A 17656-nucleotide genomic window follows, 5' to 3' on the forward strand; every position below is an offset into this window, starting at 1 on the left:
AGTTGTGCTTTTACAGATTCATTATGAGTTATGATGTGATCTTGAATTGTTTGATGTTGTTGTGGCTTGATTGTATGATGTTGTTTGATTGAGAAAGATTGGTTTTTAATTGGAATGAGGGGCAAGGAATTGGCATGCCAGTGAGAAGGTTTGAGAATCAAGTGTTAGCTAATTAGAAGAATTGATGGTGTTTTGTTTTACGTTATTATATATATTGATAATAATCCTAATTATTATGAGGAAATGTGTATGGTAGTGTGTATACTAAAGCACTAGTTTTGTTGGTAAAAGAAGGAGATGTGGTTGAGATAATAATAATTGTTAGGGGAAAAGTAATGAGTTTGATGAGAGTTTGGGCCTTGTGAGTTATGAGTGGTAGAAACGTGAAGCATCATGGTTGACAGAGGGTGGTATTTTGGATGTGTCTATTTTTCTTCTATGAGTGAATTTGTGAAACAGTTGATGTGTGGCCCCCTTCAACTTCCCCCATTCAAATTTTTTTTTGGACTTTGCTTCCATCAATCTATGTTATGGAATTCTGGCTTCCATCTTTCTCAAATTACTCTTTCATCCACTCCCACACTTCTGTACTGTACTTTTTTTATTTTTCTGTAATTTTTCTATAATCATCAAACAAAGTTGCTTGAACATTCATTTGTGTTTAAATGACTTTATATACGGTTTAGTATGAAACCAGCAAACTAGGGACTATATGTAGTGCAGAATTAGTATTCCACCTAAGGTTTGATTGTTTTGTGTAGTTGGAACACGTTTAATATCATTAAATTGAAGCCATTAGCCACATGGTTACGTCCTCTGATAAAGCATAAAAAAGGTGTCAGGGAATGGGGAATAAAAGGAGGGAATATAATTCACCTTGTATTCACCTTTTTCTTGATTCTTTTGCAATAAAAGGAGGCTGTATAATTCAGAGGATCTGTTCTGTGTCATGTTTCTAGTGCTATTCATAGGTTCTTGATTAAAACATCAACTCCTTTCCACTTATCCCCAAAGCTAATTCTGTCCAACCTCAAATTCTTGGCTTTTTCTTTATCAATAGTCAAATCCACTAAGAACCCATTCTTCAAGCACATGGTTGAAGCTATGTAATCCTATAATATAGCAAAAGTTGAACCAAATTATAAGTCAATCAAACAAGTACAAATGAAACAAACTTTGCTGTGTAAATAGAAAAAAACAAGCACCGGAAACGAAACCACATGAAGTTGTTGTGTCTGTGTTGTGAAAGAAAAATACTTAGAGGATAACCAGATCCAGATTAGTGATCATTAATAAGTTATTATGAGTTCTGATTATTCTGATTATTCTCCTAACCCAATTGTCCTAAAAAGTAAAGGGCCATAGAAGCCAATGACGTTTATCCCTGTCATTTGCTGGAAAAAGGGTATAGCTACTGCCATCACCAGCTGAGGCCTATACCTTCGTTTCAAAATGACCTTAAATGATTGTTTGTTGTTGGCTTTTGAAGAACTTGCTTTTATAAGATCATCAAGTTCTGCCTGCACGTCTTCTATGCCTCGAATTCGCTGAAGTAGTAACTTGGCCTTTTGATGGTCATGCCCGCGTTGTATTAAGTTGTTGGGAGTTTCAGGGAGGAAAAGTGCACCAAATGTTAGGATTGAGGCTGGTACGCCTGCCATTGCTAGAGACACACACCAACCCCACCCACCATCTATCTTCTCTATTCCATAGTTGATTAGGGTAGCAAACAAACCACCAATGCAAATGCTTAATTGGAAGCCATTGCTAGTTGCTCCTCTTAGTTGTGGTAGTGCCATTTCAGATAGATACAGAGGAACAGCCTACAGAATCAGTCCAAAATATGAAAGAAATTACGGTCTTGTTATTTTTATTTGGTAAAATAACTAAGAAAATGTTTGTATGTGGGATGGTTGAGCCAAGTTTGCAGCAAAGTAGGCATCTCTAACTTATTCTAGAAAACATGAGAATTACCTAAAGTCCCTCTATTAGACGTGTAGTTTGAATATTGCAGTAATCCTAAAAGCTAAACCACCACGAAATAAATCATAATCAAATGGTTATTCTCTTATTTTCATTTTGTCCTCAACAGTCAGAAGGAACTTTGCAAAAGAGAAGCTAGATCCTAAAAAATTTCAGGAAAGAAAATTACATAGTTTTAATCTTCTAAAAAGGGGAGAGGGAGACCAAGAGGTTCTCCTTTTTGTTGGCAAGATAAACATTGTCTAGTCTTCAATTGAATCTAAAGTTGTACTAAATGTTTGAAATGTTTGAATCCTAACAAAACATTCTATAATTCCTCTGTAACAATGAATCTGCTTTCTCTTTTAAGCTCCAGGAATCATGTCAATGACTTAATTTAATTGAAATATATACCAAACGTTCGCTCACTGAATAAAGTTATAAAATCATTTAAACAAACTAATATAAAAACTATATTGTTTGGAAAGGTTGTAATTAATATTTTTTTGAAAATAAAAACCTAATACAGTAATCACAAAAATTAAAACTAAATTATAAGAAAAATAATTAAAAGTCTTAAACATTGTAACTATCTCTAACCCCTTCAAATATAATGCATTTCTTCCTTACACTTAAATAAATCACTAAATACTTATAAGATAAAAGGCTAACATAATTAACATTTTCTCCTAATAAATACTCTATTAGACTCCGTGTGATATTAGACATACTATCTTAGATTAATCAACACAGAAAAATACTTCTAATTCATGTATATTTTACCATACGTTTTCTAAATATGCACATCTTGTCCTTATTATGGGACACATACACATGTCCTAGATTTTTCTTTTTTTTTTTTTGAATATGTAATTACCGAAGGCTTCTGCCCTTCGGTAATTACCTTATGGCCCTCGGTAATTACCGAAGGCTTTTGGCCCTCGGTAATTACCGAAGGCTTTTGACCCTCGGTAATTACCGAAGGGCAGAAGCCCTCGGTAATTGTTAGCGACAAGGGATTTACCGAGGGTTTATTGGCCGTCGATAAGCCGTCTGTAAATGACAATTTCCGAGGGCTTTTGGCATTTTCCGAGGGCTTTTGGCCTTCGGTAATGCCCTTCTTTTTTGTAGTGTTAGATGCAACAAGATTCCCCAAACCTTATATTTCTTTCCTCTCCTTTAAAAGTTTTATGATTAATTGTAACAACTTGTGCATCTAGCGCATGGTTTAAAGCTCAATCTTAATTCATTGTTGAAGTTTTTCAAGGGATTCTTAAATAAGATAAGAAATAAATCATGTCTTCAATGTCTCTTTCTAGGTTGGTTAATTTTAGGATTAAGATAGGTATGATTCTACTAAAAGACTTTAATTGATTTTTAAAAAATAATATTTTTAATTTGAATAAAAATTAAGTTGAGTCATCCCAAATTGAAGGTTAAGATAGGTTATTGTGGACAAAAACTTGAAACATATTATTATGGAGATGAGTTATGTTGGACTAAGGATTGAGATAGGTCAGTTAGACAAAAGGATTGAGACAAGTTAACAACTGAGATGCATTAAACCAAGCCAAAGATCGAGAATAGTCAGCATGTATTGAAGGTCAAGACAGGTCCTCCTAGATCAAAGGTCAAGACAGACCCATTTGGGTCAAAAATCAAGACAGAATGCGTTGGGTCGAAGATTAAGACAGGTTAAGTCTGACTAAAGGTCGAGACGGGTTGACCCAAACTGAATGTTGAGATGGATTGATTCAAACTAAAGGTCGAGACAGATTAACACAAGTTGAAGGTCAAAACAGGTCGGCCTAAGCCAAAGGTTGGGATGGGCTGACCCGAGCCAAAGGTCATGACAGGCCAGTCCGAGCAAAAAGTCAAGACGAACGGGTTAGGCATTGATAGCAATTTGACAGAATTCGACCACAACAAAATTTTGTTGAATTCAACCAAGTCATCTTTGACCGAAATTCAATTGAATTTGATTACGTTATTCGTGGTCAAGATTCTTGTAAATTTGACCTAGTCTACTCCTGTTGAATTTTAGTTGAGTCAACCTTGATGAAGTTTGTCTAAATTTGACTCACTCGTCCTTGACTAAATTCACTCAATCAATTCTAATCAAAATTTGAGTAAATTTAACCGAAGTAGTTGCGATCAAAATTTGGTCAAATACGTTAAAGTTGACCTTGGCAAATATTTGGCCAAAACAATCGAATGAGTTCCAACTCAAATTTAAAAAGTCGACGAGGATAAAAATTCAAATGAACCTCTCTTGGGCCCAAAATTTGCCAACATTCACTATCAATTTAGATGTATCATGGATTTCTTTTCATATCCTTATGAATACAAAATAAAAAAAATAGACTGATTCATTTGATTCCCATGACATCATATTCGAAAAAGTTGTACAAGATTCTGGAAGAAAATAAAAGAAAAAAAAATTATTGCTATGCAATAAATATATCAACCAATTTATTTAATAAATATAAGACATGAAATGAAATGTAAATAAGAAAAGAAAACATGATGTTATTTTATTGTGTGAGATAAAAGGGTTGAAGAAAAGGAAGTTTAAACATTATGGATATGGTATGAAAAGGAAATGATAAAAAAACATAAAACTTGAAAAAAATGCATATCCAATAGTTGGGTTAGTATTTTTATCCACCTTGACCCTAACTGTCATTCAACATACCAAATATGTGCACATCACCTCGGCCCTGTGGGAAATAGAGTATTTGGGAGTAGTAATATTACATCGAAGTCTCTAGGGCTTCGACGTTTTCTTCTTCAGCCAGAAGCCAAAGGTCGCGCTCTTTTTATTCTTTTATTCTTTTTACTTGTTAATCATTCAATAGCACATCGAAGTCTGTGGGGCTTCAACGTGATGGGAATTGGAGTAGTTGGGAGCATTAATGATGTGTTGTTACCAACGACGTATTTCACGTCGATTTCTGGGAGCTAGACGTCAATTAGTTCTTATCAGAATCAAAAGAGATGTATTGTTATTTCATGAAATAATGTACATCTATTTCTTAGCCAGTTTGACGTCATCGGTTCAACTATAAATATAGCTTACATTTCACGTAATCCCTTGCCTCCTGTTTTTCTATTGAACATATTAGATTCATGTTTTTTATTTCCTTTGCATTTTCTTTTCCTTAGATTTTGAAGCTTTTGTGTTCTTCAAATAGAAATTTGCTAACTTGAATTTGAAAGTGGCGCATTCATCGTCATTTCATTTGAAGGTGCCCTTTCAAATTCAAGTCAACAAAATTGTTTTTATAGTCCAGAAATGGTTAAGATATCTTCCTGAAAAGGAAGTGCTTAGGAAAAAGAAATATGGTTCATAATGTGTTTAATGCTGAAACAATTTTAAGATCTAAAATAATTATATAAGATTTAATGTACGTCTATCTCTTAGCCAGTTCGACGTCATCGTTAGGATTGCTGTTTTTTTTTATCTTTTTTGCATTTTATTTTCCTTAGATTTCGAAGCATGTCTGCTCTTTAAATTGCAATTTGCCGACTTCAATTTCAAAGTGCCACATTCAGCAACTTCAGTTCATATATAGGTGCCCTTTGAAATTGAAGTCAACAAATGGTACAAATTGAAATGAAATGAAATGAAATTCAAATCTGTTAACTTATTTCTTCGGTTTTCTATAGCTGCTTCATGCATCATCCAAACTTTTGTGACCTTGGAAGAGCTATGACAAAACCAAAGAAAAAATGTTAACAGAGGGACAGGTTAAAAAAATTTTAAAAGTGGAGGTCTAGATGATTCACAAGGATCCAAAACTGTATATAAAGAAGATGGACTAGAACTTTGATGTCGAATTTGGATAGTCATTGAATTTAATTATGCATGGGAAACTGTATTTCGTTAATCTTGATAAATGCTTTTCTTACAAACGAGGAGAACTCATTATACGTCCAACAAATAATACGTTAAATTCCCATAAGATTCGATATACTTTCGGTGATTTAAAAGAAAAAAATAACAACAACATTTATCATGACAAATAAAACTGCCTTGTCACATATGACGTAGACATCGCCTTTTGGTAAAATTCGACATCAATCTCTCCGTTTGTATCAAAAGCATTTATCAGGTCTAACCAAATACAATTTCCCATGCATAGTTGTTTAAAAGAAAAAAATAATAAAAAAATTAAAAAGGGTGTAACTGCCTGACCCGTAATACGTCGAATTCTGCTGTAATACGACGTACTGTTGGTCAGCTAGAAACAATGAGTTACTCCTTTTTTAATTCTTTTATTTTTATTTTAAATGTCCTATAATACGTCGAATTCCCATATAGCTTCGTCATATTATTCACTCATATCAGAATGTTAAGAGATCTATTACCTTTTCACTAAATGATGTTTGAACGTCGAATGTCCCTGGGCTTCGACGATGTATTGCATATTCATGATGTAATGTTGTTACACCTCGATGTGCTTGCCAATTCGATGTCAAGTACGCATCTATAAATATAGCTCGCATTTCACGTAACCCCTTGCCCATGTTTTTCTATTGAACATATTAGGATTAATGTTTTTTTATTTCCTTTGCATTTGCATTTTCTTAGATTTCGAAACATTTTTGTTCTTTAAATTGCAATTTGATTTCAATTTCAAAGTGGCGCATTCAGCAGCTTCAGTTCATAAGAAGGTGCCCTTTGAAATTGAAGTCAACAAAATATTTTTCATAGTACAAAAATGTTTAAGATATCTTACTGAAATGGAAGTGCTATGGAAAAAGAAATATGGTTCACAATATTTTTAATGCTAAAAAAATTTTAAGAACTAAAATAAATTTATAAAAATTTGTTCAACTTCGTCATTTAGATTTATAGGATTCGTTTTTTAAATTGTCTTGGAGTTATTTTCAACCTGTAGATTTCAGAGCTACCTGACCTAGAGTGGAAACAACTTCAAGACAATTTAAACCATCAATAATACATCATTTGTTTTTGCAAATGCGACGTAATATTTCTCAACTAGAGGCCAAAAAGTTTCTCCTTTTTCTTCTTGTTTTTCTTTTAAACGTCGCATTTGTACAATAACACTAAACATAATAAAAAAATGAAATCCTAATTTGAGTCAGATGTCTCCATAGACTCCTCTTCTGTTGTGTCATCTTATCATCAGATTCACTTGCTGAGGGAGTTCTCAAAGCATCTTCATCTAGTTTCTTATGAATCATTATCACAAAGTTTTCAACTTTTCTTCTAGGTAGTATTACCCAAGCAAGTACAAAAGCACACATTTTTTCTTCATTTTCAAACCATCAAGTAAATACGGCTTGTATACCTTTAGCCTTTTTGGATATCTCACAAATTTCTTGTAAATCTTCTTCTTATTGGTCCATTGGTTGAGTTCAGAATTTTTTTCATGAGCCATGAAGCCTTCTACTTTGAGAGAAGTAAAAGATAGTCCTATTTCATCATCAATTTCAATATCGACATCTTTCACCCGAGAGCATATAACACCATTGACAACCTTCAGATTGTGGTAGAAGACTTCTACCAAGTCAAGATAGAAATCACCGGGTCATTTGAACAAATTTTGCAAGACCCACATCTGCAAGCCATTCTTGAAAAATAAACCCTTCACTTCTGAATAATTCCAGATCCAAGAACTTGTGAGGGACCACCTTGAAGAGTTTTCTATAATATCCAAATTTGTATCGTGCTTCGTCATCACTGATCCACCCATTTGGACTAACATTTCTTACAACTTGTGCAGCCTTCATTCCACACCGTGAAGATGAAGAAGCCATTTGGAAACATGATTTAGAGATTTACAAGAAGGGTTTAAGAATCTAGTTTCTCACAATGATATAGGATGGATTTACAGATTCAATATAACTGCAGAATAGAACATCGAATACCACAATAAATTGACGTTCTATGGTGGTAATTATTCAAACCAGCGCGTTTTTTTCTTTTTTTCTTGTAATCAAACTATAAAACGTCTAACTCTTTGGGGGTTTCGACGTTTGGCAAAAGGATAACTCCATTTTATTATTTTTTTTCTTTTTTATTAAGCCATAGGGTCAAACACTTTTTTATTACTTTATTCGTTTTCTTTTCAACCAACCTGAAAACATCAAACGGTTTGGCGGCATCGACGTGTTATATGGGAAAATGCAGTTGGCTGATCATGATGATAAGTGTTGTTAGTAAGAACCGAAGAGATTCACGCCCATCATTGGCACCACTCGACGTCTACTTTATATGGAAAAAGGCAGTTGGATGGGCTTGATAAATGTTGTGTTTGAAACGAAGAAATCCATGTCAAATATTGATACCACTCTATGTCCACGTATATGGGAAAAGGCTGTTGGTAGGGCATGATAAATGTTGTGTTAAAACGAAGAGATACAAGTCCAATATTGACACCACTCGACGTCCACGTTATATGGGCAAATGCAATTGGCTGGTGTTGTTGATAAATGTTGTTCGTAAGAACCAAAGAGATTCACGTCAAATATCGACACCACTCGACGTCGACTTTATATGGGAAAAGGCACTTGGCTGGCATGATAAATGATGTGTTAAACGAAGAGTTTCACGTCCACTTGGAAGAGGTTTGTCGTTAATTGGATCCTCTAATGCTTAACTGTTTCTCTTAGCCAAATATACCATTGCAAAATTTGATGATTTTTTAATGATTAATTTATTAGGTTTTCCTGAAGTTGTTTTCTGCCAGAAATCATATCCACTGATTTTTCATAAAACAACTTCAATAAACTTAAAAATTGAATCTTATATAAATAGGGACGTCGAGTGCCTTCAATATTCGACGTAAAATACCCTTTAGGATTTCTAAAAGAAATCCATTTTTACAGAACGTAGGTTCATAAATGGAAACAAAACAAAGGAAAAACACAATAACACTAAACATAGGAAAAAATTGAAAATCAAACCACGAAAAGATCCACGAGATTATTAAAATGTAGAAGAATTTTTGTGAATGGAGTTGTAGCATTTTGAAAGGGTGCGGAATCCACATCTCTCAATCTTTTTCTTTGGATTTCTATCAGTCGTTCAAGCTTTTCACCATGACAGAATCAAACCACAAGGAAATGACTCGCTTTTGTGAACTTGAAAAAGATGATAGAAAAACAAAGAAGAAAGATAACATATTGTTACGAGATATTTTATGAATGAAAGTTGTAGCGTTTTGAAACGGTGAAAAATCCAAATGTATCAACCTTTTCTTCGAGTTTCTATCATTCCTTCAAGCTTTTCAACATAACAAAGAATCAAGCCACAAAGAACTGACTCGTTTTTGTGACCTTGAAGGAGGTAATTGAAACTCAAAGAAAAAAGTTAACACAAAGAAATTTTATAAATGGAGGTGTAGAAGTTATCAAAGGCTCTGAAACTGTATTTATAGAAAAAAGAATAATTGTTGGGAGCCCATCACGTTCATCCCAATAGAGTTCGACGTGTTACCCGATGACCCCCTCGGCTTCATCCGCATAATAAAACGCCGCAGCCACCAGTATAAGGATGTTTTATTCGTTGGTTTATAAGAAAAAATAAAAAACATAATTTCTGGCAAATAAAACGTCCAATTCAGAAAAGAATTTGACATTCTGTAGTTGGTTTAAAAGAAAAAAGAAAAACATAATAAAATAGTAAAAAAGGGAATGAGTCTTTGGCTTCCAACTGGTAAACAAAACGTCTAAGCCCTTATCAATACGACGTTTTATGGATTGATTTAAAAGAAAAATAAAAAAATAATTGTTGGTTGTAATATACATCGTCAAAATTTTATTACGGTGGACATCATATTTGGTAAATCACTATTCAGTATTTATTTATTTTGTATTGGACGTTAGTTGTTCCTTAGTTGACGTTATGTGACTACTAAGGTCATCGTTTTACGTCAATGTTGTTGATGGTTGGACGTTATTTCCTTTAAAACGGCAGTTATAAAATCCAATCGACATGGAGCGAATGAATTTATTTACAACAATGTCATCGATCATTGTTAACGGTGGTTGTTCTTTTTTAGGACGTTGAACGCGTGACAAAAAATGGTGTCAAAGTATCATTATCCTTTAATTAAAGGTGCCGCTTAGGACAAACTTTGTAGGTGCTAACATCTTTTCTACTTTCGGATCCAAAATTTATTATCTTTCTAGTTTTTCTTGTAATTTTTAAGAATAAATTATGATAACATCGTTTCTTTGAAAAATTTGTTTTCTATTGAAAATTTAAATAAATTGATGGAAATCTATTTAGGGAACTAAAAGGATATCCATTCAAGAAGTACCAACTTAATTTAAGGATCTAATAAAGCTCTAGGACATATTCAATAGACCATGGACCAGTCAACCAAGCTTTTTGGATCAATGTTCAAGATTATCAGCAAACTTCCGCTCAACATAGTGAAGGGGCGTTAAACGCCAACGAGCCAAATGTCTCACATGCTCTTGTCTTCCCGGCATTGCCCAGCGGGCAACTAGGGGGCGCTCAAGCACCAACGAACCATTTGTTACACATTTCTGATACATTTTTCTTGTGAGTTAGCATGTAACATGTGACTCTTCCAATAGGCTTTTATTTGAATTTTGGAGGGAATGTGACTCTAAATAGAGGGTCTCCCTTACCTATAAATAAGAGAGCCTATGTAAAAACTCACTTTAGAGCTTAATGAATTGTTGCTGAAATGAATCAAACCCTCTTTTGCTCTCTAGTCAATCTGAATTTTGAATTCTCTCACTCTCCACTAGCTTACTTCGTTAGTAGGAAGACCATATGAGCTTTGAGGCTTCATACAAACACCATAGCTTCACTAAACCCACATCAAACACCTTCATCTATGCATTTCTGTTGCACCTCATTGTCCATCCACTACACTCTGATTTTGGAGCTTCTGCATTCGTTGATTCTACTTGGAGGAGTTTCCATTATATATGATAGACAACACTTTTAAAATAAGCAGTGTCTATTATAGAGCTCATAGACAAATCTTTTGTGGAAATGTTGTCTATTAATAGACAACCTAAAAAGCATTGTCTTTTAACAATTTTGTAGTAGTAAAATACACACCTTATCTACAAATTGATTTTGCTTGCTACAATTATTAATTAGTTCAAAACTCCTCGTGTCGATAAAAAAAATTCAAGAATTTAACTCCCTTAACTTTTGTTCTATCAAAATGCTCAAAAACTTATGATAACAATTTAGAAAGATAAAAGGATCGTGGATAAATGGAATCTTTATTACTAGTACAAGCTTAAATGATAATACATTGTGAAGGAAGTCATCATCAACAATTGCACTACTAGTTTCTTAAACGTGAAAGTAAAGTCTCAATCTCATTCTCAGTAATTATCAAGAAGGGTAGAATTAGGTTACAAAACACACACACACATCGCCACTAAAGTTTGACATAACACATGTTCCCAAAGTTATGGTCTACCACCTACATGTTTTGAATTTGGAATGAGAATGTTGTGACAACATAAGAACTAACGGAATCCTGCTTATATGCAAGTTTATGTTAAAGAACTACACAAAGAGATAATTGTATTGTAGTTCACTGTGGTACCTTTCATTCAACTGTGATGACTTTAAACAGTTATACAATTGGCCCTTGGGTCGAATACATGAAGGAGGTATATGCAAGTTTGTGTTAAAGAACTACACAAAGAGATAATTGTATTGTAGTTCACTGTGGTACCTTTCATTCAATTGTACACACACGCATATCGCTACTAAAGTTTGACATAAGACATGCTCCCAAAGTTATGGTCTACCACCTACATGTTTTGAATTTGGAATGAGAATGTTGTGACAACATAAGAACTAACGGAATCCTGCTTATAGCAGGAGGTATATGCAAGTTTGTGTTAAAGAACTACACAAAGAGATAATTGTACTGTAGTTCACTATGGTACCTTTCATTCAACTGTGATGACTTTAAACAGTTATACAATTGGCCCTTGGGCCGAATACATGCAAGAGGTATATGCAAGTTTGTGTTAAAGAACTACTGATGGAATCCTGCCTGATGTACCTTTCTTAGTGTTCTCTTTTTATTTTTCATTGTATACGTAGCTTAGCTTGTAAGGAGCATGGGTTACTATAAATACCAAGCTTCTCTATTGTAATTTGGAACTTTTGAGATGAATGAGAATTGAGTTTTCTGAAACCAGAAACAATTCTCTCTTGGGAGTCAAAGGCTAGAGAGTCCAAGGACTTCCTCTAGCCACCTTCCAGCACACTACCTCCATTCTCATTTTTCAAATTCCTCGGTGCTTCTCTTCCACGACGTACTCCTTCCTCCAATCCTCTTCAAGCACGCGTCAGGCTTCTTCAGCCACGCGTTCTCTATCACATCATCATCTGCGCATCACTTTCCACTTTTCCACTCGCGCATGCTCATTACTCACATTTCCACTTCCAAGAAACCTCATCTGTTAGGGTTCTCCCTCTCAAGTGCATCACCATCACTGTAAGTCTTGTTTTCATCACAGATTCACTTCGTCACTCTCATTTCTCCCTCGCCTCAGCCTCTTCTCACCATTTCTTTATATTTTGACCGATTAAACACCTCTCCTCACATCATTTTCCATTTTCCACCGATTGAACGCTCCTTTGCTTCGATCTAACACATTTCCACCCATTAAACTCTGTTTCTCACCGATTAATCAGTTCTGTTTAGTGATTCCTCACCGTTCTAGGGTTTTCCACCGTTTAAACCTAGGTCTAAGGTTTTTCCTGAGTTCTTCTCTAATTCCGCTACGATCTCGAGTTCTCCTCCAATTAGGTCTCGAGTTTGGTTTCTCCTCCAAGTTATACATCTTTTCGCTGCGTATTTCTTCATCAGAGAAGCTTCGAGGAGGTCTAGTTCGTGTTCGCGCAGCTTTAATCAACCTCTCCTTGGAGCTCTTCCATCAACTACACAAAGAGATAATTGTATTGTAGTTCACTGTGGTACCTTTCATTCAACTGTGATGACTTTAAATAGTTATACAATTGGCCCTTGGGCCGAATACATGAAACAGAAATAACAATTACCACGCAATAACAACTGGTCGGGTACATCTAAAAAGAAACATGTGCGACATAAAACAAAAATTGACCTGAACAAACCGAAATAAAAATAGACCAAGCTTAATAATAAAATCAGAAAACAAATAAGACTCAAACAAAATTAATCCCACACCAAAAATTTAAGTTCATCCATTAGTTTGGTCTAATAACAAGTGGCATTCGAAAAATAACAACATGGTAAGATCAATAATAATAATAATAATAGTGAAGATATGGTTCATTTCATGAAAAATCCAACGTGAATGAAGTTTTTTCTACTTACAAGATGTTTCCGAAGCAAGAATGGTTGATAGTTCTAGCTTAGTCTTTGGTCTTGCTTTCTTCAAGCAAAAGCAATTCATAGAGATGATTATTAAAGCTTCCTAAAATCAAAGAAAAAAGAGCACGTGGATGTTCTCATCTAAGGATAACCTAGATCATGGAAATATGCATCCTACTTAACAATTGGAAAAGGTGAAACACTTGGCTTATGGAGTCAAGGCCTTTTAGATCATCCAACCTATAATACCACCATAAGATAACATACAAAAGCACGATAGCTAAAATCAGGAATTTAAATTGAGAACGCAAGTACAATTTCCAAATTGATCTATAGGATTTACAAAATTCATAATGCATATATTACATAAATGTCAGGCATCATATTCATTAGTTATAACCTAAAATATATATAGTAAAAAAAACTCAACAATAATGGAAACAGAAACAGAATAGCAGCATATGGTATATAGGAGTATATGAAAACAGAGAGACAGAAAACATGCAGTAGTATTATGAGAAAGAAAGAATAGTGTTTTATACAAGAGAGACTAACTGTAAATGAGTAACAGAAAACTAACCGACTTATAACTAACAACTTGAATTATATACCCAATACACCCCCTTAATTCAAGTCACTTAGAACTAATACACCTATTCCAGATCTGAGATACTCAAATCTGTCATGTTTGAGTGCTTTAGTAAATAGATCAGCCAGTTGTAATTCAGTTTTGCAGTAAACCAACTCCACTTTGCCTTTATTCACCATATCACGTAATAAATGAAACTTCACATCAATGTGTTTGCTTCTTCCGTGGCTCACAGGATTCTTGGCCAAACTCATAGCAGATGTGTTGTCCATCTGTAGCATAAATGGTTTCTCACTTTGCACCTTTAAATCTTTTAGAACTTCATTCAACCACACACCCTGACATACTGCATGACAGCCAGCAACATATTCTGCTTCACAACTTGATAGAGCAACAATGGTTTGCTTCTTAGAACTCCATGATATAGGTGCTGTGTTCATGAAAAATATATTCCCTGAAGTGCTTTTTCTCTCAATTTGATCTCCACCAAAATCTGAGTCAGTGTAACCAACTAGTTCCAACTCATCCTTCTTCACTCCGTATGGAAAAAAAATACCAGACCTAGTTGTACCTTTAACATATCTTAGAACACGTTTAGCAGCAATCAAATGGTTCTTCTTTGGATTGCTCATGAATCGGCTCAACAGACCAACCCCATACATCAGATCTGGCCTGCTATTACATAGATACCGTAAAGAACCAATGAGTTGCTTATAAGTTGTCTCATCCATGCTTTCTTCGTTTATATCAGATTTTAGCTTGGCATTAACCTCAATTGGATTCCTGGTAATGTTACACTCAGTCATCTTAAATTTTTCCAACAAATCCTTCACGTACTTTGTTTGGTGCATAACTAAGCCTCCAGTTGTGTGCGTAAATTCCATTCCCAGAAAGTAGCTAAGCCTTCCAAGATCTGTCATCTCGAATTCTGCTTCCATCCTCTGCTTGAATTCTTCAATCCAATGTAGACTGGAACCCGTCACCAGCAAGTCATCAACGTACAAACATACGATCATTATATCATCACCACTCTTCTTCACATACAGGCTATGTTCAACAACACATCTCTCAAGTCCATAGCTGATAAAAAAATCATCAATCCTTCTGTTCCATGCCCTGGGCGCTTGCTTCAATCCGTAGAGTGCTTTGAATAGCTTATACACTTGATGCTTCTTCTCTTTGATAAATCCTGGAGGCTGCTGTACATATACTTCCTCCTCCAACAAGCCATGCAAAAATGCAGACTTAACATCAAGAGCAAACAAAGACCAATTCTTAGCACATGCAATAGCAACAACTAAACGAATTGTTTCTAACCTTGCAACAGGTGCGTAGACTTCCTTGAAATCAACTCCTTGTTGCTGTAGAAATCCTCTTGCCACTAGCCTAGCCTTGTATTTTGAGATAGTACCATCTGGATTAAGCTTAGTTTTGAAAACCCACTTAACTCCAATGCATTTCTTCTCGGGTGGCAAATCGACCAGCTTCCATGTTTTATTCTTCTCGATCGATCTAAGCTCCTCAAACATAGCTTCCTTCCAGAGTGGTTGTGATAAAGCATCATCAACATTCAAAGGTTCACTTCCGGCCATTAATGCTAGGTGAATTATATCACCTTCTTCATCCACTCCAGCATCAGAATACATTTCATATTCTGTAAACCGAGAAGGTCTTACCACTTGTCTTCTCGATCTTGTTGAAACCTCAGCATTACTGTTGTTGCTCCCAGTATTGCTATTGGCTATTGGAGTATCCACCTTTTCTTCAATCTGCATAGGTATTTGCAACGCTGCTCTTGATTTCTTCATGCTGGTTTGATTGCATTCCCAGTCCCAATTTTCATCTTCGAGAATCAATACATCTCTGTTGATGATCACCTTCTTCCTGATAGGATCAAACAGTTTGTACGCTTCAGTAGGATGATAACCCACGAACACCATTGCCTCTCCTTTGTCATCCAGCTTCTTTCTCTTCTACTCTGCAACATGACAAAAAGCCAAAGAACCGAAAATCTTAAAATGTTTAACAGAGGGTACAGTACCTGACCAAATTGCATGTGGGACGTTCTCTGTCAACTTCTTTGTAGGACATCTGTTCAAAACATACACAGAAGTTGCCACCGCTTCTCCCCACAATTCACGCGGTACGCCCTTCTCTCTAAGCAAGCACCTGGCCATATTCATTATTGTTCGATTTCGTCTTTCGGCCAAACCATTATGTTGTGGTGTATAAGGGGCTATAATCTAGTGTGCTATTTCCTATGCCTGACAAAACTCATCAAATTCACGCGATGTATACTCACCTCCACCATCTGTCCTGATCAGCTTTATCTGCTTATCAATTTCTTTTTCAACACGATTCTTGAACCGCTTGAAAACTTCTAGAACATCACTTTTCAACCTTATGAAGTATACCCATATCATACGACTGTATTCATCTACAAATGTAACAAAATATCGATTACCAGCTATGGTTGATATCTCAAGTGGACCGCACACATCTGAGTGAATTCCTTCCAGACGTTCCTTAGACCTCATCTTCAAGTGCGTTTTGAAAGGTTTTCTCGTTTGCTTTCCTATGATGCATGATTCACAAGCTCTCTCGGGTATAGATATATTTGGTAAACCAGAAACTATCGTCTTTTTGCTTAACAATTGCAGATCTCTGAAATTCAGATGTCCGAATCTCAGATGCCATTTCCAATTTTCATCCACTTCTATAGTAGATAAACACTGCAGATTCTCAATTATATCCATATGAACCTTGAAGGTACGATTCTTAGAAATCTTGCTTTCCAGGACTAACCTTTTATTTTTATCAAACACTTACACTCTTCCTTGATTGCCCATCATCACGGTGAAACCTTTCTCAACCAGTTGACTGAGACTAAGCAAATTGCATTTCATCTCTGGGACAAAAAGAACATTTTCTATCGTAGCCTTCAGTCCATTCTTCTGTTTTATGATAATATTTCCTATCCCTTCAACCTTCAATGTACTATCATCAGCAACTCTGACCTTGCTTTTCTTTCCTTCGTTGAAATTGATAAGCCACTCTCTATTGTATGTCATGTGGTTTGAACATCCTGAATCCAGATACCATAATTTGTTTGTTTGATTTGTCATAGCAATTCTTTCTGAAGAAGTAGTAACCATAAGAATTAATGGCTCTGAGTCAGACTCGTCTTTTACAAAATGAGCTTGCTTGCTTTGATCTTTCTTAATCTGTCTACCTTTGTTGAAATAACACTCATAGGAGAAATGTCCCAACTTATGGCACGTAAAACATTCTATATTTCTTTTGTCTTTCTTCTTGTAATATTTGTCTCTTCCTATGCTTTCTGCATAATCACCTTTTTCCTCTTGTTCTTCAACTCCATCATTCTTCCACTTCCTTTGTACAGAATTATCATTCTTCCATCTACTTTGTGCAAAATTATCATTCTTCCATTTACCTGGAACATTGGATTTACCTTTCCAAGTCTTGAACTTCTTCTTCCCATCACCTCTAACCTGTTGCACCTTTAAAGCCTGATCATCAGCTCTGACAGGATCTCTATCAAGAAGCCTCATCTCATGAGCTTCCAAAGAACTCTGAAGCTCTTCGATTTTTATCTTTTCAAGTTCTTTAGATTCTTCAATCGCAACAATGATGAAATCAAATCTCCGAGGTAATGATCTCATTACTTTCTCCATAATCAACACATCACTAAGCTCTTCCCTATAGCTTTTCATTTGGTTTGTAATTGTTAAGACTTTGTTGA

At 35.2% G+C, this 17656-nt stretch overlaps 1 protein-coding gene across 1 annotated transcript; it reads right to left on the minus strand.

Annotated features, from left to right (window-relative positions):
* Window positions 1-1322: 1322 nt before the first annotated feature.
* On the minus strand, window positions 1323-7749 carry LOC108339216 (hexose carrier protein HEX6). Its single transcript, XM_052878121.1, has 3 exons — window positions 7584-7749; window positions 7281-7492; window positions 1323-1823 (listed from the first exon to the last, which is right to left on the minus strand). Exons 1-3 carry the CDS (start codon window positions 7747-7749, stop codon window positions 1323-1325), a joined length of 879 nt encoding a protein of 292 aa, XP_052734081.1.
* Between the last annotated feature and the right edge of the window lie 9907 nt (window positions 7750-17656).

This window comes from Vigna angularis, chromosome 5 (assembly GCF_016808095.1).
Source record: "Vigna angularis cultivar LongXiaoDou No.4 chromosome 5, ASM1680809v1, whole genome shotgun sequence".
Taxonomy (NCBI): Eukaryota; Viridiplantae; Streptophyta; class Magnoliopsida; order Fabales; family Fabaceae; genus Vigna; species Vigna angularis.

Coding starts and splice junctions, on each gene's coding strand:
- LOC108339216 (XM_052878121.1), bottom strand. CDS start 7,749: ATGGCTTCTTCATCTTCACGGTGTGGAATGAAGGCTGCACAAGTTGTA. Junction 7,493..7,583: donor GGATCTGGAATTATTCAGAA/GTGAAGGGTTTA, acceptor TTGACTTGGTAG/AAGTCTTCTACCACAATCTG. Junction 1,824..7,280: donor GATATCCAAAAAGGCTAAAG/GTATACAAGCCG, acceptor CTGATTCTGTAG/GCTGTTCCTCTGTATCTATC.